At 52.9% G+C, this 19,204-nt stretch overlaps 1 protein-coding gene across 1 annotated transcript; it reads right to left on the reverse strand.

Moving 5' to 3' along the window:
• Positions 1 to 210: 210 nt before the first annotated feature.
• Positions 211 to 18,850, reverse strand: LOC144670049 (Krueppel-like factor 13). Its single transcript, XM_078532406.1, has 2 exons — positions 18,277 to 18,850; positions 211 to 3,607 (listed from the first exon to the last, which is right to left on the reverse strand). The coding sequence occupies exons 1-2, from the start codon at positions 18,689 to 18,691 to the stop codon at positions 3,321 to 3,323; spliced, it is 702 nt and encodes a 233-aa protein (XP_078388532.1). The 5' UTR covers positions 18,692 to 18,850; the 3' UTR covers positions 211 to 3,320.
• Positions 18,851 to 19,204: the final 354 nt, after the last annotated feature.

Consider the following 19,204-nt stretch of genomic DNA (forward strand, 5'->3'; position numbering starts at 1 on the left):
CTTTTAGACATTCACTGTCTGGTTCATAAAAAAATGGTCACTTGGGTGAGATACCAGATAATGCTGAGTACTTGTGGAATGTGAAGCCTGATCAGAGTTGGCGCTTTTGGGACTTTTCCCCACAGTCTGATGGCGCTGTAACCATTCTATGATTTGCTGTTGCTCTCATTCAAAGATGTAATTCTTAATAATAAATGGGTCTGACAGAACTCTTATTTAAAAATTTATTCAAATGAAGCCCTCACTAATCATGCATATAATGTATTAAGAAATTGTAGTTTTACTCTTGTTAAAGTTTGCATAGGACAATAATCACAAAGTGGATGTACAAAGTAAAATTACAAAACGCGTACAAAGCAGAGCGACAGAGCAGTGGGCACCAGCATCGTGAAGTACGATCCCCTGTGTAATGATTGGGTGTGTGGTGAGTCACTGCATGGTTCTCTTATAGTTGGATATGGTTTATTTAATGAAAATAGAAATTAATTATTTACATGTGTACACGAGGTACTGAAGAAAAATTGAACAGTCAGATTGGAGAAGGAGAATCTCACTCAATCCCAGCCTAGAGATCCCCAAAATATAAATATACAGTAAAAGCACCAAAGGATCACACTTGCTAAAATACACAGCTCAGCTCGTAATGTTTGTGCAGCTATCATTGGTGGATGCTTTCGCTCACTCTTATATATGAAACCAGAGAATTTGGACTCTCCAGAAACCTGTGATCATTCCTTTTTTGAGCAGTGGACAGCGCGATGACCTTTTTGTTTTAAAGCCAAGAAGTGTTCATAGTGGGGAATGAAACACTTAATTTGGGTATCATCACACAATTCCTTGAGTAGGCACACTAAATCAAAGCAGAGTAATGTTCCCTCAACACTATCCCATCAAACACTCCCAGGTCAGGTACAGCATGGGTTAGATACAAAGTAAAGCTAACTCTAGATCTCTGCACTGTGATTTTCCCCCCCCCCCCACCATTTTGGAGTGAGATTGTCTGCTATAGTAACAAAAATGAGTTTGGAAATCTCAATCCACAGAACCAAAAAACTAGACTAAGATTTCCAAACTCATTCCATGCAAAACACTTCAGTTCCAATCTGAACTACATTTGAACCAAACCTCTGAGGTGAAAGGACAATGTCCATCCTGGTGCTCCAGCTAGTGTAACCTAATTAAAGAACACTTTCGTTCTACTCCTGTTGTAGCCATTCCTCATCATGAATCCCCTCCTAAATGAGTATTGGATGTGTCTGGGACCTATTAAACCTGCTCCCAGTTTAATGTGTTCTCATGCCATGGGCCACCTTGGGGGCTTTCAGTCTCGCCAAAGCCCATTTTTATCAGGAAACAAGTCTACAATACTCTAGACTGAAAACTGACACTCATCTAAACTGAGGCATGAGTATGCCTGTTCAGTGGCCTTAGGATTTACCTCACTGCCATGTGACAGAGCAAATGGCCTGCTTCGAGTTACAATCCACAGGTGTATAATGTGTTATTTCATATCCAAAGTCATTAGATTTCTCAGCAAGTTTTAATGGAGTAGCCAGTGTAATACTAAGCCATTAAGGTCCAACATTTAATCCCCTACTGCGTTAGCTGATGCCGCCCTAGTGGAGTTTACACTATTTATTCCTGTTCCTCAGTTGTGACCCCTGCTGCAAAAAGTATGGCTGCAGGCATTTGCTAAGAACAGGACAGGCTTTGGCTATGCTGCCCTTCACGACTGAAGAATTGTCAATGTTCACAGTGTAGGTTCATAAGTGAAGAATAGTAACTTGAGTGAGGTTATTGGAGGGCTGCCAGTGCCTTTGACACCATGCAGTAATGTAGCCAGAGTCGCAATTTCGGGGGTGCAGAGAGAAGAAAGTTACCTAAATAATGTGTAGATGTACAATTCAGAGAATTCACAGATATTTTGACAAGTGTGCACACAGAATCTTCAATAGAAAGGGACAGATCTCGAAACAAACTGTAAATTTCAACAAAATTAAAAAGTAATTCTTGCACGTACCAGTTTAACTTACAAGCCAGTGACATTAATTCAACTTCTATGATACACACACAATAAATGTTTAACCACTCAACTTGACCATACATTCTCCTTTTTTAATAATTAAAGGACCAGCCTGTTGCATTTTACAGTTAAATAGAAACCCAAAAATAAATACAGCAGATTACCTCAGAGTATCTGTGTGTCGTTGTGTTTCAGACACATTTACTACTGGAGTGTGTGAGAGGTACAGGATTGAAATTATCTGATCTCAGAATCAAGTACCTATAGTGCTACACAGAGCCTATCAACACAACAAACACAAGAGATCGGAGGCAACAGCTTCCATGCAAAGCAAGTACGTACAGAGGTCCACATGGCTTCCTTTGGAATCTATATAATTCAAATCACTCCACAAAGTAACCAATAACCTAGAGTATACAATGCGCTACATCTGACGGCACTTAAAACTATTTTCTAAAATATTTAAAAAACTTTTTGGAATGGCTTCTATGTTTTTGTTAGTCCATAATATTAAATCTCCAAGTTTTTGTACAATTTTACGGATTAATTACTTTTTTGGAGGGGGGCGTGGGGGTCATTAGCAAGAAAAACAACATTCACTGGCAGCTTGTAACTTCATAACCCAAGAGGAGGAAAGTTCTGATCCCTCCACCCCATGCACTGTTGTGCAATTACCAACTGAAAATGATGTTATGTTCTGAGCGGGGGGGAGGGGGGGTGCGCAGGGTAGTAACAGGTCACCAGGCAGGGGTTTAACACCTCTGCAATCCCTGTTCTCTGTTCATGGTGAAATATGTGCTGCAACTTGGAAGAGCATTTACGTTAAAACAATCCACGATAAACACATCAGCTGCAAACATTAAAACTTAAAGAAGATTCCAGGAGAGGAGTCCAACTATGTCCACTCATGCCACACCACCGCACCCCACCCCCCCAAATATCAATTTGAAAATGATGCAATCAGACAGTGCAAATATTTAAGGTAAGGCGATGGTACAGGAGAAATGTGTAATCATCCCTGAGGGAAAAAACTGAATCAGGTTAAATCCGAGCCACATTTTGCTTTCTCTATTGTGCAGTTTAAAAAAAACATTTTACAGTGACATATCCTGAGGTGAATGTGTAGTTTTGTGTTTTCTTTTAAAGCTGTTTCTCTTTTTGAAAGATACGGTAGGAGTGACGCTGTTCCTTCAATATCAGCCAACTTCATTTCCCTTTTGTTTTTCACTGTCACAGCGAAGTTCAACTGTTGGGAGATTAGGTGAGTCCGAAGTGCTGCCATTGGGCACAGGTGTGTTCAGGGTGAGCTGGCAGGGCTCAGGGCTGGGCTGGAAGCGTCCGATCGGCTGTAATCACTGACTGAGCCGGGTCGGGAGCTGTGCGCTCTCTTCAGCATGCTGGGCTGGAAATTGGCATGGCGTCGAGCATGTTTCATCAGGTGATCACTGCGCATGAAGCGTTTCTCGCAGATGGGGCAGCTAAAACGCTTCTCGCCCGTGTGGGTGCGGTAGTGTCGAGCCAGTTCGTCAGAGCGAGCAAACTTCTTGTTGCAATCTGGCCAAGTGCATGCAAACGGCCTCTCACCTAAAATTTAAATAAACAATATAATAAGCGATTTTTAAAAAAAGGACTTGCATTTATATAGCGCTTTTCACAACAACCAGACATCTCAAAGTGCTTTACAGCCAATGGAGTACTTTTTAAGTGTCGCTGTTGTAATGCAGGAGCAAATTTATGCTTAGCAAACTCCCATAAACAACAATGTGATAATGACCAGATAATCTGTTCTTTGAAATGTTGATTGAGGGATAAATATTGGGCAGGATACCTTGCTCTTCTTTGAAATAGCGCCATGGGATCTTTTACAACCACCTGAGCAGGCAGATGGGGGCCTCGGTTTAACATCTCATCTGAAAGATGGCACCTCCGACAGTGCAATGCTCCCCACATACTGCACTGGAATGTCAGCCTTGATTTTTGTGCTCCAGTCCTGTAGTGGGACTTGAACCTGGAATCCTGTGATTCAGAGGCAAGTGTGTATCATCTGAGCCACAGTTTAATAAGCTGAATTTGGACGCCTCTCCCTTTCCCTGAGGTACTATAATCCCCCCCAACCACTGACCACTGCTCACCCTCCCCCCACCTCTCCCACAGCCCAGGTGCTGACACTCCCTGACATTGATTCTCGTTAGGCTAAAAGGTTTAGAGGTGCCAGTCACCCAAGCATTAAATTTCCAGCTTTGAATCTGGTCAGGCTATTTCATCATTGGGATCACAGCCAAGCTAGATGCTTATCTGACATTTTCACATGGGGCCACTTTCCTTCAGAACAGGCACTTGGCCTATTAAAACCTACCCCTTTGAGCAACAGTTTGGTCACCTGCCCTTACATCTCCTTTGCTGGATCTTGTCACATTTTGCCTGATTACTCTCCTTTGAAGTGCTTCGGGATGTCTTCCTGCATAGGAAGCAAGTCGCTGTTGATCCTACTCATCCTGAACCCAGGGATGTTGAAACTATTTATAGGCTCCATCACTCTGCGAGCTGACATCACCAAACTTGGCACAGACCACAGATGGAACATGGGACACTATGGTCAATGTATACAAGTACCACACAAGGTATTGTACGGATCCCGTAAGCCATTAGGGGAATTTAACTTTGAACTACCAGAGTACATTGTCATGAAACCATCTGACAGCCAGTGGATACTCAGAATAACCTCATACACCAGCCATGGGAATGGGATCATGTCTACTTCCGAAAGGGTAAATTAGGGGAAGAGTCCTTTTCGCTGATCACAAGGGATGTTGGCGATGGAGAATGGAACACTTTCTGCTTAGACAGGTATTAGTACTAATCAGTCCCAATGCAGGTACAACATGGATTAGATAAAGAGCAACAATCCCTCTACATCGTCCCCAACAAACATTCCCAGGGCAGGTGCAACATGGGTTAGATGGATCAAATATAGTATAAAATATCGTTATGTGGTTCTGGTAAATAAAATGACATACTCTATGGTCCTACCCACTGGTGTTCCAATATGTATTTCTTCAACTTGTTTGTGACATCTCAGAGCTTTGTGGCTATAGTCAGTCAGATTCCTAATCCCATGTTTTATTTTAAATTCCTTCATGGGATGTGAGTGTTGCTGGCTAGACCAGCATTTATTGCCCATCTGTAATCGCCCTTGAGAAGGTGGTGCTGAGCTGGTTTGAACCTTCTTGAATGTAGTGTAGGAACACCCACAGTGCTTTTAGGGAGAGTTCCAGGATTTTGACTCAGCGACAGTGAAGGAACGGTGATATATTTTCAATCAGGATGGTAAGTGGCTTGGAGGGGAACTTTCAGGTGGTGGTGTTCCCATCTGTCTGCTGTCCTTGTCCTTCCAGATAGTAGCGGTCATGGATTTGGAAGGTGCTGTCTATGGAGTCTAACTGAGTTCCAGCAGTGCATCTTGTAGATGGTACGCACTGTTATCACTGTGCATTGGTGTAGGAGGGAGTGAATGTTTGTGGATGGGGTGGTAATCAAGCTCTGTCCTGGATGGAGTGAAGCTTCTTGAGTGTTGTTGCAGCTGCATCCATCCAGGCAAGTGGTGAATATTCCATCATACTCCTGACTTGTGCCTTGTAGATGGTGGACAGGCTTTGGGGAGTCAGGTGGTGACTCAGGATTCCTAGCCTTTGACCTGCTCTTGTAGCCACAGTATTTATATGGCTGGTCCAGTTCAGTTTCTGGTCAAAGGTAAATCCTGGGATGTGATAGTGGGGTATTCAGTGATGCTAATGCCATTGAATGTCAAGGTGCAATGGTTAGATTCTCTCTTGTTGGAGATAGTCATTACCTGGCACTTATGTGGTGTGAATATTACTTGCTACTTGGCAGCCCAAGCCTGGATATTGTCCTGGTCTTGCTGCATTTGGACTGCTTCAGTATCTGAGGAGTCACGAATGGTGCCGAACATTATGCAATCATCAGCGAACATTCCCACTTCTGAACTTATGATGAAGGAAGTCATTGATGGAAGCAGCTGAAGGTGGTTGGACCTAGGACACTACCCTGGGGAACTCCTGTAGTTATGTCCAAACTGAGATGATTTGACCTCCAACAACCACAACCATCTTCCTTTGTGCTAGGTATGACTTCAATCAGCAGAGAGTTTCCCCCCGATTCCCATTGACTCCAGTTTTGCCAGGGCTCCTTGATGCCACATTCAGTCAACTGCTGCCTTGATGTCAAGGGCAGTCACTCTCTCCTCACCTCATGGGGAGGCAGTGGTGTAGTGGTATTGTCACTGGACTAGTATTCTGCTCTGGGGATCCAGGTTGGAATCCCACCACAGCAGATGGTGGAATTTGAATTAAATAAAAATCTGGAATTAAAAATCGAATGATAACCATGAAACCACTGTTTCTCTGGTTCACTGATGGCCATTAGGGGAGGAAATCTGCTGTCCTTATCTGGTCTGGTCTATGTGTGACTCCAGATCCACAGCAATGTGGTTGACAATATAGGCGTAGAATGCACTCTGGGTGAGGGACTTCAATGTCCATCACCAAGAATGGCTTGGTAGCACCAGTACAGAGCGAGCTGGCCAAGTCCAAAAGGACATAGGTGCTAGACTAGGTCTGCGGCAGGTGGTGAGGGAAAAACATACTTGACCTCATCCTCACCAACCTGCCTGCCACAGATGCATTGGTCCATGACAGTATAGGCAGGAGTGACCACTGCAGAGTCCTTGTGGACATGAAGTCCCATCTTCATGTTGAAGATACTCTCCATCGTGTTGTATGGAGAGTGTTGCACTACCACCGTGCTAAATGGGGTAGATTTCAAACAGGTCTAGCAACTGAAGACTGAGCACCCATGAGGCATTGTGGCCATCAGCAGCAGCAGAATTGTACTCAACCACAATCTGTAACCTCATGGCCCAGCAAAGCCCCACTCTACCATTACCACCAAGCCAGGGGATCGATCCTGATTCAATGAAGAGTGCAGGAGGAGCACCAGGCATACCTAAAAATGAGGTATCAACCTGCTGAAGCTACAACACAGGACTACATGTGTGTCAAACAGCATAAGCAGTAAGTGATAGACAGAGCCAAGCGATTCCACAACCAACAGATCAGATCTAAGCTCTGCAGTCCTGCCACATCCAGTCGTGAATGCTGGTGGACAATTAAACAACTCACTGGAGGAGGAGGCTCCACAAATACCCCCATTCTCAATGATGGGGTAGTCCAGCACATCAGTGCAAAATATTTGTAATAATCTTCACCCAGCAGTGCCAAATGGATGATCCATCTCAGCCTCCTCCAGAGGACCTTAGCATCACCTTAGCATCACAGATGCCAGTCTTCAGCCAGTTCAATTCATCCATGTGATATCAAGAAACGGCTGAAGGCACTGGATACTGCAAAGGCTATGGTCCCTGACAATGTTTTTTTTTAATTCATGGGATGTGGACATAGCTGGCTAGGACAGCATTTATTGCTCGCCCCAAATTGCCCTTGAGAAGGTGGTGGTGAGCTACCTTCTTGAACCACAGCAATTCATATGGTGTAGGTACACACACAATGCTGTTACAGAGGGAGTTCCAGGATTTTGACCCAGCTACAGTAAAGGAACAGCAATATATTTCCAAGTCAGGATGGTATGTGGCTTGGAGGGGAACTTGCAGATTGCAGTATTCCCATGTATCTGCTGCTCTTGTCCTTCTAGATGGTTGTGCTTGTGGGTTTGGAAGGTGCTGTCTAAGGACCCTTGGTGAGTTCCTGCAGTGCACCTTGTAGATGGTACACACTGCTGCTACTGTACACCGGTAGTGGAGGGAGTGAATGCTTGTGGATGGGGTGCCAAATAAGTGGGCTGCTTTGTCCTGGACAGTGTCAAGCTTCTTGAGTGTTATTGGAGCAGCACTCATCTAGACAAGTGGAGAGTATTCCATCACACTCCTGACTTGTGCCTTGTGGATTGTGGACAGGCTTTGGGGAGTCAGGAGGTGAGTTACTCACAGCAGGATCCTGATCTGCTCCTGTAGCCACAGTATTTATATGGCTAGTCCAGTTCAGTTTCTGGTCAATGGTAACCCTCACAATGTTGATAGTCAGGGATTGAATGATGGTAATGACATTGAATGTCAAGGGGTGATGGTTAGATTCTCCCTTGTTGGAGATGATCATTACTTGGCACTTGTGTGGCATGACTGTCACTTGCCAATTGTCAGCTCAAGCCTAGATATTGTCCAGGTCTTGTTGCATTTGGACACGGATTGCATCAGTATCTGAGGAGTCACAAATGCTGCTGAACATTGTGCAATCATCAGCGAACATCCCCACTTCTGACCTTATGATGGAAGGATGGTCACTCATGAAGCAGCTGAAGATGGTTGGGCCTAGGACACTACCCTGAAGAACTCCTACAGTGATGTCCTGGAACTGAGCTTATTGACCTCCAACAACCACAACCATCTTCCTTTGTGCTAGGTATGACTCCAACTAGCGGAGAGTTTTCCCCTGATTCCCATTGACTCCAGTTTTGCTCCTTGATGCCACACTTGGTCAAATGCTGCGTGATGTCAAGGGCGGTCACTCTCACCTCAGTTCAGCTATTTGTCCCTGTTTGAACCAAGGCTGTAATGAGGTCAGGAGCTGAGTGGCCCTGGCAGAACCCAAACTGAGCACTGAGTAGGTTATTGCTCAGCAAGTGTGGCTTGATTGCACTGTTGATGACTTCTTCCATCACTTTACTGATGACGGAGAGTGGACTTATGGGGTGGTAATTGGCTAGGTAGGATTTGTCCTGCTTTCTGTGTACAGGTCATACATATTTTCCACATAGTTGGCTAGATGCCAGTGTTGTAGCTGTACTGGAACAGCTTGGCTAGGGGCGCAACAAGTTCTGGAGCACAAGTCTTGCGGCAATATTCCGGCAATAGTACTGAAGACTTGTGCTCCAGAACTAGCAGTGCCCCGTGCCAAGCTATTCCAGTACAGCTACAACACTGGCATCTACCCGGCAATGTGGAAAATTGCCCAGCTATGTCCTATCTACAAAAAAGCAAGACAATGCAACACAGCCAATTACCACCCCGTCAATCTACTCTCAATCATCAGTAAAGTGATGGAAGAGGTCATCTATATCGCTATCAAGTTGCACTTGTTTAGTAATAACCTGCTCACTGACACTCAGTTTGGGTTCTGCCTAACTGGGCGTCAGTAAGCAGGTTATTGTTAAGCAAGTGCCGCTTGACAGCACTGTTGATGTATTGAACTGACTCAAGTGAGTAAGTCACTCCCTGCCCTGCAGGACAAAATGCCACTGACATTTAATCCTAATTACAGCAAAAGTCATCCACAAGGTTATGGGAGGTGCCAACTCCTTTTTCACCCCCAAAACTACTTCACAATCAGAAAAAATACAAACGGTATAAAAACCAAACTGAGACTGCACTACTTCAAAGTAACTCAGTGTAAGAAAAGTTTTCTGAGATTAAACATTGTAAATGCAAGCCATTTTAAATTAGGATAAACTGGGTCTGATAACATTCATCAGGGTTTAACAGGCATATTGTGGAATATTGACCCTTTTTATCTCAGCAAATAGTTTACTTCAGCCAGAGGATGAGGTATCAAAACAGTAGCTCACGTCTAATAACTGACACCAAGCGTCTCACGTATAAAACGTCAGAGGTATTTCAGCTGACTTGACAGTGTTGGGTTTCATGAAATGCTGGAATATATACAGTAGGATATTACCCAATGATTCTGTTTGTGCTGCAGGCAGAATGACGGGCAGTAATTCCAGTATCGTTCTGACTCTCAGCTACTGGCTGTGGTGTTTTTATATGTTTTGATGTTTCAGGAAGGGGGACTGTGTTACCATACACCTACCAACTTCCATTTATATAGCAACTTTAACATCATAAGTACCAAGCAGGGATAGCAAGCAACATTTCACATTGAGCACAGAAATATTAGGACTGGTGAGCACAAGTTTGGTTAGAGCTAAATTTTAAGGAGCATTTTAAAGGAGGAAGGGAGAGGTGGAAAGGCACCAATAGTGGAGCAATTAAAATCAGAGAAGTGAAAAAGCCAGAAGGGGAGGAATGCAAGGACTTCAGAGAGTTGCTGACAGAGATGGGGAGGTGGCGAGGCTGGTGGGAAGGGGAGGGTGGTGGGAATTTGAAAGCAAGGATGAGAACGCTAAATTTGAAGCATTGCCAGACCAGGAGCCAATGTAGGTCAACGAGCACAGGGGTGATAGATGAATGGGACTTGATGTGAGTTAGGATATGAGCAGCAAAGTTTTAGATGAGCTTAAGTTTATGAAGGGTGGGAGGTTGGCTAGGAGCATAGTATGGGTTTGGGTGCAGAAGACCCTTAAGGCCTTTGGATCTCATTCTTCCAAACCTCACTTATCCCAGTGTTAAAGAACAGCACCAATTTTTACTGACACTTGCTGTATTGTTACAGACTGTCCTGAGCCAATGCTCTCATTGGTTTTTTTTAAAGGGGCAGCATCGTCAGGCAAATTTATTAATTACAAATGTCATTGCAGAAGAAGCGAAATCACATGAAGACACAAAAGGCCATCGGCTAGCTTCCTAGTACCTCAGCACAGAAACAGTTCAATTTTGCCTCAATGAACCAGGCAGGTGGATCACTGATAATTTGACAATTTACTTGTTTAAAAAAAAGTGTGAATTGTTCACTTTTGTCTATTTTTATGTCTTTCAGTTGGCAGAGTTCAAGAAATGCAAGAGCAATGGACATATTAAAAATGATTAAACTTCACAGAATGCCCTCACCCACCCCTTCTCCTGCAACTCGGTATGGCACAAACTGAGGAAGGTCTAGGTTCGATCCCTGACTCTATGCTGAGTCAATTGGTCTCAGCAGCTGAATGTGAGCATTGTCCTCAGTGGCACTAAAGAGGTGGAAAACAGCTAGGGTTCTTGTTCCTGACCACTTGCTGGAAAGTGTGTTTTGTGTGTGTGTGTGTGTAAACATGAGCAACGGCAGTGTACGTGACGGCCTGCATGGTTGAATAACTGCCAATTGTCTCCTCTTCTTCATTCTCAGGATATGGGTATTGATCGCTAGCAAGGCCAGTGTTTAACGTCCATCCCTAGATGCCTTTGAGAAGGTGGTGGTGGGCCACTGCCTTGAACTGCTGTTAGGTAGGTAGTTCCTACTGATGAAAGTGATACATATTTGCTCAGGATGGTTTGTGGAGGCGATATTCCCCCATGCACCTGCTGCCTTTGTTTTTCTGAGTGATAGAGGTCAGGGATTGATGGTACACACTGCTTGCCACTCTGCACCTGTGGTGGAGGAAGTTGACGTTTAAGGTGATGAATGGTTTGCCTTCAAGCGGCTGCTTTGATCTTTTTAAGGAATGGCTTGAACGAGACGGCACTCAATGCCTGTTGAACTATACTCCGAGAGTAGAAGAGGCAATGGGAGAGGAAATGAAAACTTCACAAGGCCTGGGACTTTATACGGAGTCATCTTAAATTTTGCAAATTTTGACCAGTTTGACATCACTGGTTCTTTCGAATCAGAATAAACTATGAGACCCCAGCACCTGCATGTGATGTCACAGCGATGTCAATAGCTCATTAGCTCACACCCTCTAAAAGAAAAAAGCATTGCCATGTTTTTTTCTCATAAAAACAGCAGAAAATGAGTTCAGTGTGTGCTCATGGTAATCTGTCAGTTTATTTTGTTTTGCTGAATTGTTTTCCTTTTGGAGACAAAAAAAAAACCTTCCCAAAAGGATTTAACACAATCTTGGGTAGTATGAAGGGTTGAGAATGCACTGAGAGCAGAGTGCTCTGGTTAGTTCACTCCTATAAAATTCCTGGACCTTGCTACTTTTTCTAAACCGTTAACCTAAGGGTTGACTACGAGCTTAACCAGTGCTTCAAAGAAACACTGATAAGTCTGAGTTTCTGGTGCGCTCCCTGTCTGATCTACAAACTGTAAGACCAACACAGAACTTGAAGCAGCTCCTGAGTTTATTTATATTTCTCAAATGTATTTGCTGTTAACTAAAGTCATTACTTGTTTTTTATTTAATTGGTATAAATTTAGAGAATGTTTGTATTTACTCCAATAACCACTGGGCCTGCAAGAATATGGCAGAAGGGGAAGAGGGTGGAGAGGGAGGGGGACAAAGGGTGGAGAGGGAGGGAGTGGGGAGGAGAGGGAGGGAGTGGGGAGAAGAGGGTGGAGGGAACGGAGTGAGGAGGAGGCGAGAGAAGCAGGGTTGCAAGTTGAGGAGGAAGGGTAAGAAAGGGAAGGAGGCTGAACAGGGAGGAGCAGGAGAAGGGGAGGTGAAGTGAGAGAGAGAGGAGGTGGAGAGTAAGGCACTCGGGGCAAAGAGAGACTGGGAGGAGGAGAGTGGCCGACATTTGGGCGGTGGGGGAGAAAGCAATGATTTGGACAATGCGGAGAGGGTGGGTGAAAGGGAGGGAGGGAATCAGGGGTTTAACTGGTGCCTTCCAACAAACATTTACAGAATGACACAGGATTGTTGCAGTGGTTCCTGGTATTTTTGCCTTAAAGTTTTATCAAATACTCAATGGTATTTTTAGATTGTTTATACTTTAAACTGGGTTTGTGATTTATAAACTGAAAAACTGATCAATCAAAGCCCATTTAGTGAAAGAATCAACCTGTGTTTTTATTACATATGATTCTGGCTTTTCTAGAATCACTTTTTTTTGCAATTCTGACCCATATTTCTGTTAAATAATGGACAGTCAGCTGTGCTCTGTGAACGTGGCCAGTGTCTTGGGCTGGGAGAATTGGAGATCAGTGTCTCAGGCTGGAGAAATTGGGGGTCAGTGTCCCGGGCCAGGTTGGAAATTGGGGGTCAGTGTCCGAAGCTGGGGATTGGGGTTCAGTGTCCCGGGCCGCGCTGGGGATTGGGGGTCAGTGTCCCAGGCTGGGGAATCGAGGGTCAGTGTCTCAAGCTGGGGATTGGGGGTCAGTGTTCCGGGCCGGGGAATCGAGGGTCAGTGTCCCGGGCCAGGCCAGGCTGGGGAATCGAGGGTCAGTGTCCCGGGCCAGGCCAGGCTGGGGAATCAAGGGTCAGTGTCCCGGGCTGGGGAATCGAGGGTCAGTGTTCAGGGCCGGGCCGGGGAATCGAGGGTCAGTGTTCAGGGCCGGGCCGGGGAATCGAGGGTCAGTGGGCCGGGCCGGGCCGGGGATTCGGGGGTCAGTGGGCCGGGCCGGGGATTCGAGGGTCAGTGTCCCGGGCCGGGGAATCGAGGGTCAGTGTCCCGGGCCGGGGAATCGAGGGTCAGTGTCCCGGGCCGGGGATCGAGGGTCAGTGTCCCGGGCCGGGGAATCGAGGGTCAGTGTCCCGGGCCGGGGAATCGAGGGTCAGTGTCCCGGGCCGGGGAATCGAGGGTCAGTGTCCCGGGCCGGGGAATCGAGGGTCAGTGTCCCGGGCCGGGGAATCGAGGGTCAGTGTCCCGGGCCGGGGAATCGAGGGTCAGTGTCCCGGGCCGGGGAATCGAGGGTCAGTGTCCCGGGCCGGGGAATCGAGGGTCAGTGTCCCGGGCCGGGGAATCGAGGTCAGTGTCCCGGGCCGGGGAATCGAGGGTCAGAGCCCCGGGCCGGGGAATCGAGGGTCAGAGCCCCGGGCCGGGGAATCGAGGGTCAGAGCCCCGGGCCGGGGAATCGAGGGTCAGTGTCCCGGGCCGGGGAATCGAGGGTCAGTGTCCGGGCCGGGGAATCGAGGGTCAGTGTCCCGGGCCGGGGAATCGAGGGTCAGAGCCCCGGGCCGGGGAATCGAGGGTCAGAGCCCCGGGCCGGGGAATCGAGGGTCAGAGCCCCGGGCCGGGGAATCGAGGGTCAGAGCCCCGGGCCGGGGAATCGAGGGTCAGAGCCCCGGGCCGGGGAATCGAGGGTCAGAGCCCCGGGCCGGGGAATCGAGGGTCAGTGTCCCGGGCGGGGAATCGAGGGTCAGTGTCCCGGGCCGGGGAATCGAGGGTCAGAGCCCCGGGCCGGGGAATCGAGGGTCAGAGCCCCGGGCCGGGGAATCGAGGGTCAGAGCCCCGGGCCGGGAATCGAGGGTCAGAGCCCCGGGCCGGGGAATCGAGGGTCAGAGCCCCGGGCCGGGGAATCGAGGGTCAGAGCCCCGGGCCGGGGAATCGAGGGTCAGTGTCCCGGGCCGGGGAATCGAGGGTCAGTGTCCCGGGCCGGGGAATCGAGGGTCAGTGTCCCGGGCCGGGGAATCGAGGGTCAGTGTCCCGGGCCGGGGAATCGAGGGTCAGTGTCCCGGGCCGGGGAATCGAGGGTCAGTGTCCCGGGCCGGGGAATCGAGGGTCAGTGTCCCGGGCCGGGGAATCGAGGGTCAGTGTCCCGGGCCGGGGAATCGAGGGTCAGTGTCCCGGGCCGGGGAATCGAGGGTCAGTGTCCCGGGCCGGGGAATCGAGGGTCAGTGTCCCGGGCCGGGGAATCGAGGGTCAGTGTCCCGGGCCGGGGAATCGAGGGTCAGTGTCCCGGGCCGGGGAATCGAGGGTCAGTGTCCCGGGCCGGGGAATCGAGGGTCAGTGTCCCGGGCCGGGGAATCGAGGGTCAGTGTCCCGGGCCGGGGAATCGAGGGTCAGTGTCCCGGGCCGGGGAATCGAGGGTCAGTGTCCCGGGCCGGGGAATCGAGGGTCAGTGTCCCGGGCCGGGGAATCGAGGGTCAGTGTCCCGGGCCGGGGAATCGAGGGTCAGTGTCCCGGGCCGGGGAATCGAGGGTCAGTGTCCCGGGCCGGGGAATCGAGGGTCAGTGTCCCGGGCCGGGGAATCGAGGGTCAGTGTCCCGGGCCGGGGAATCGAGGGTCAGTGTCCGGGCCGGCCAGGCCGGGGAATCGAGGGTCAGTGTCCCGGGCCGGGCCAGGCCGGGGAATCGAGGGTCAGTGTCCCGGGCCGGGGAATCGAGGGTCAGTGTCCCGAGCCAGGATTGGTGGTGGGGGTCAGTGTCCCTGACCTGGCTGGTGATTGGGAGGGGTCTGGGGGGTCAGAGCCTCGGGCTGGGGATTGCAGATCAGTGTCCTGGGCCAGGATGGGGATCGGGGGTCAGTGTCCCGGGCTGGGCTGGGGGAATCGAGGGTCAGTGTCCCGGGCCGAGAAATTGTGCATCAGTGTCCCGAGCCAGGGATGGGGATGGGGGGTCAGTGTCCAGACCTGGGGATTGGGAGGTCAGAGCCCCGAGCCGGCCTGGGAATTGCGGGGGTCAGGGCCCTGAGCTGGCCTGGGGATTGGGGGGTCAGTGTCCTGGGCTGGGCTGGGCCGGGCATTGAGGGGGGGGGGTCAATGTCCCGGGCCGGGCATTGAGGGGGGGGTCAGTGTCCCGAGCCAGGGATGGGGCCTCAGTGTCCCAGGCCGGGCTGGTGATTGCGGGGGTCAGAGCCTCGGGCTGGAAATTGGGTTTCCGTGTCTCGGGCTGGGGATTGCGGGTCAGTGTCCTGGGCCAGGATGGGGATCGGGGGTCAGTGTCCTGGGCCAGGATGGGGATCGGGGGTCAGTGTTCTGGGCCAGGGTCAGTGTCCTGGGCCAGGATGGGATCGGGGGTCAGTGTCCTGAGCTGGGTTAATCGAGGGTCAGTGTCTCGCGCTGGGGATTGGGGGTCAGTGTCCAGGGCTGGGGAATCGAGGGTCAGTGTCCCGAGCCGGGGATTGGGGGATCAGTGTCCCGGACCGGGCTGAGGTATGTGGGTCAGTATCCCAGGCTGGGCTGGGGATTGGGGGTCAGTGTCCCGGGCTGGGGATGAAGGCGGGGCAGTGTCCTGGGCCGAGCTGGTGACTGGGGGGGTCAGTGTCTTTGGCTGGGGATTGGGGATCAGTGTCTTTGGCTGGGGATTGGGGATCAGTGTCTTTGGCTGGGGATTGGGGGTCAGTGTCCTGGGCTGGGGATTGGGGGTCAGTGTCCAGGCTGGGCTGGGGATTCTGGGTCAATGTCCCGGGCTGGTGGTGAGGAGGGTCAGTGTCCCGGGCTGGGGTTTGAGGAGGGTCAGTGTCCCAGGCCGGGGTGAGGTGCGTCAGTGTCCCGGGCTGGGGGTGAGGAGGGTCAGTGTCCCAGGCCAGGCTGCGGTTCAGTGTCCTGGGCCAGTCTGGGGATTGCGGGTCAGTGGCCTGAGGCGCGGTGAGGAAGGAGAGTGTCCCAGTCTGGGAATTGGGCGTCAGTGCCCCGGGCTGGGCATGGGGGGGGGGGGGGGGGGGGGTCAGTGCCCTGGGCTGGGCATTGGGGGTGGGGGGCGGTCAGTGCCCCGGGCCGGGGATTGAAGGGGGGAGGGGTCAGTGCCCCGGGCTGGGGATTGAGGGGGGGGAGAGGGGTCAGTGCCCCGGGCCGGGGATTGAGGAGGGGGGGGGGGGGGGAGGGGTCAGTACCCCGGGCTGGGGATTGAGGGAGGGGAGGGGTCAGTGCCCCGGGCCAGGGATTAAAGGGGGGAGGGGTCAGTGGCCCCGGGCCGGGGATTGAGGAGGGGGGGGGGGGAGGGGTCAGTACCCCGGGCTGGGGATTGAGGGAGGGGAGGGGTCAGTGCCCCGGGCCAGGGATTAAAGGGGGGAGGGGTCAGTGCCCCGGGCCGGGGATTGAGGAGGGGGGGGGGGGGGGTCAGTACCCCGGGCTGGGGATTGAGGGAGGGGGAGGGGTCAGTGCCCCGGGCTGGGGATTGAGGGGGGAGGGGTCAGTGCCCCGGGCCGGGGGTGAGGAGGGGGGGGGGGAGGGGTCAGTGCCCCGGGCTGGGGATTGGGGGGGGTCAGTGCCCGGGCTGGGCATTGGGGGTGGGGGGGGGGGGGTCAGTGCCCTGGGCTGGGCATTGGGGGTGGGGGTGGGGGGGGGGGTCAGTGCCCCGGGCCGGGGATTGAAGGGGGGAGGGGTCAGTGCCCGGGCCGGGGATTGAGGAGGAGGGGGGGGGGGGGGGAGGGGTCAGTGCCCCGGGCTGGGGATTGAGGGAGGGGAGGGGTCAGTGCCCCGGGCCAGAGATTAAAGGGGGGAGGGGTCAGTGCCCCGGGCCGGGGATCGAGGAGGGGGGGGGGAGGGGTCAGTGCCCCGGGCCGGGGATTGAGGGGGGGGGAGGAGGGGTCAGTGCCCCGGGCCGGGATTGAGGGGGGGGGGGGAGGAGGGGTCAGTGCCCCGGGCCGGGGATTGAGGGGGGGGAGGGAGGTCAGTGCCCCGGGCCGGGATTGGGGGGGGGTCAGTGCCCCGGGCCGGGGATTGAGGGGGGGGGGGAGGAGGGGTCAGTGCCCCGGCCGGGGATTGAGGGGGGGGAGGGAGGTCAGTGCCCCGGGCCGGGGATTGGGGGGGGGGTCAGTGCCCGGCCGGGGATTGAGGGGAGGAGGGGTCAGTGCCCCGGGCCGGGGATTGAGGGGGGGAGGGGTCAGTGCCCCGGGCCGGGGATTGGGGGGGGGGGGGGTCAGTGCCCTGGGCCGGGATTGGGGGGGGGGGGGGTGTCAGTGCCCTGGGCCGGGGATTGGGGGGGGGGGGGGGTCAGTGCCCCGGGCCGGGGATTGGGGGGGGGGGGTCAGTGCCCTGGGCCGGGGATTGGGGGGGGGGGGGGGTCAGTGCCCCGGGCCGGGGATTGGGGGGGGGGGGGGGGGGGGTCAGTGCCCCGGGCCGGGGAGTCAGGTTTGCGGGAATCTCTTCCCCCCCCACCCCCCGGTGCTGATAATCGCTCCACCCCCTCCCACCCCCTCCCCGTTTTGGGGACCGGGGCGCCCCGGCCGCTGTGGGACCCCAGGGCCCTTGAGGGGTCACTTGAACCTCCCCAGGCGGGGAACACACACTCCGGGATCTCACCGCACCCCAAAGATCGGGAGAGGCCGGATCGCCGTTAGTGTGGCCGGGGGGGGGGGGGGGGGGGCTCGGTGGCTGGGGGGGGGGGGGGGGGGCTCGGTGGCTGGGGGGGGGGGGAACGGGTGGCTCTGGGGGGGGGGGGACGGGGGGGGGGTGGCTCTGGGGGGGGACGGGTGGCTCTGGGGGGGGGGGACGGGTGGCTCTGGGGGGGGGGGGACGGGTGGCTCTGGGGGGGGGGGGTGGCTCTGGGTGGGGGGGGGACGTGGCTCTGGGGGGGGGGGGACGGGTGGCTCTGGGGGGGGGACGGGTGGCTCTGGGTGGGGGGGGGACGGGGGACGGGTGGCTCTGGGTGGGGGGGGGGGAACGGGTGGCTCTGGGGGGGGGACGGGTGGCTCTGGGGGGGACGGGTGGCTCTGGGGGGGAGCCCGGTGGCTGTTCCTCACTGACCTGTGTGAGTCCGGAGATGAGCCTTCAGGTGCGAGGATTTGCCGTAGACCTTCTGGCAGCCCGGGTAGTGACACTGGTGCTTCTTCAGCCGCCGCTCCTGGCCGCTCCTGCCCTTACCTCGCCGGCCTCTCGCTCTGCCTCTGGCCGGGCTCCTCGTCCCCTCGGGCGGGCTGGCGTTCGCCGGGGGCTCGGCCTGTCCCGGGACCCCGGCCGCCAGCAGCAGCAGCAGCCGCTGCCCCCGCCCGGAGCCGGGGCTCCCTGGGTCCTGAGAGTCCCCCACCCCCGGCGGCAGGGGCGGGGGGTTGATGCTGGTGGTGGTGGTGGTGGCTGCCCGAGCCGGGCTGTGAACCACTGCCGTCCGGGACATGGAGACCAGGCACTCGGCGGCGAAACGGTCGAAAGCTGCGCTCGCCATTCCTCATGCGAGAGCGAAATGCAGCCACAGCCAACTTTTTAAACCCCCCCCCCAGCGGCACCGAACCCCCTTTGTCTGGTGCCGAGAGCGGATCGAGTGAACACGCCCAGTCTCCAGGAAATATTGCAATGCAGAAAATAAAAGTATCTGCACGACTCCCCCCACCTCCCCTGCAGTCACTTTTATCCGATTTAAATCCCCTTCCCTCCCAGCAAATTTAGAAGCCAAGCTTCATATAAAATATCATTTATATATATATATTAAAAAAAACCCAACAAACTCAATCTGTCAGCCTTTGTCCTATTGTTGCCTTAAAAAAAATGGGATCTGCCTTATTACAGTTTGAGTCTCAGGTTAGGGGCGGGATGTGACCGTCACTCCCACAGGCTCCACTTCCATTGGTTCTGTTGCCCTGTTAAAAAAAAAGAAAGGGGGGTGGTTTACATGTCACAGAGTAGGTGTGAGGGGCATGTCCCCCCCCATATCGTTTAACTGCATCAGCATTGGGGGGGG

Source organism: Cetorhinus maximus, chromosome 30 (assembly GCF_964194155.1).
Source record: "Cetorhinus maximus chromosome 30, sCetMax3.hap1.1, whole genome shotgun sequence".
Lineage (NCBI taxonomy): Eukaryota > Metazoa > Chordata > Chondrichthyes > Lamniformes > Cetorhinidae > Cetorhinus > Cetorhinus maximus.

Bases quoted from the DNA above. Each gene is read 5' to 3' on its own strand.
- LOC144670049 (XM_078532406.1), bottom strand. From the start codon at position 18,691: ATGGCGAGCGCAGCTTTCGACCGTTTCGCCGCCGAGTGCCTGGTCTCC. The intron at 3,608-18,276 runs GTCAGTGAGGAA...TTTAAATTTTAG, and splicing joins TCATCTCCGGACTCACACAG to GTGAGAGGCCGTTTGCATGC.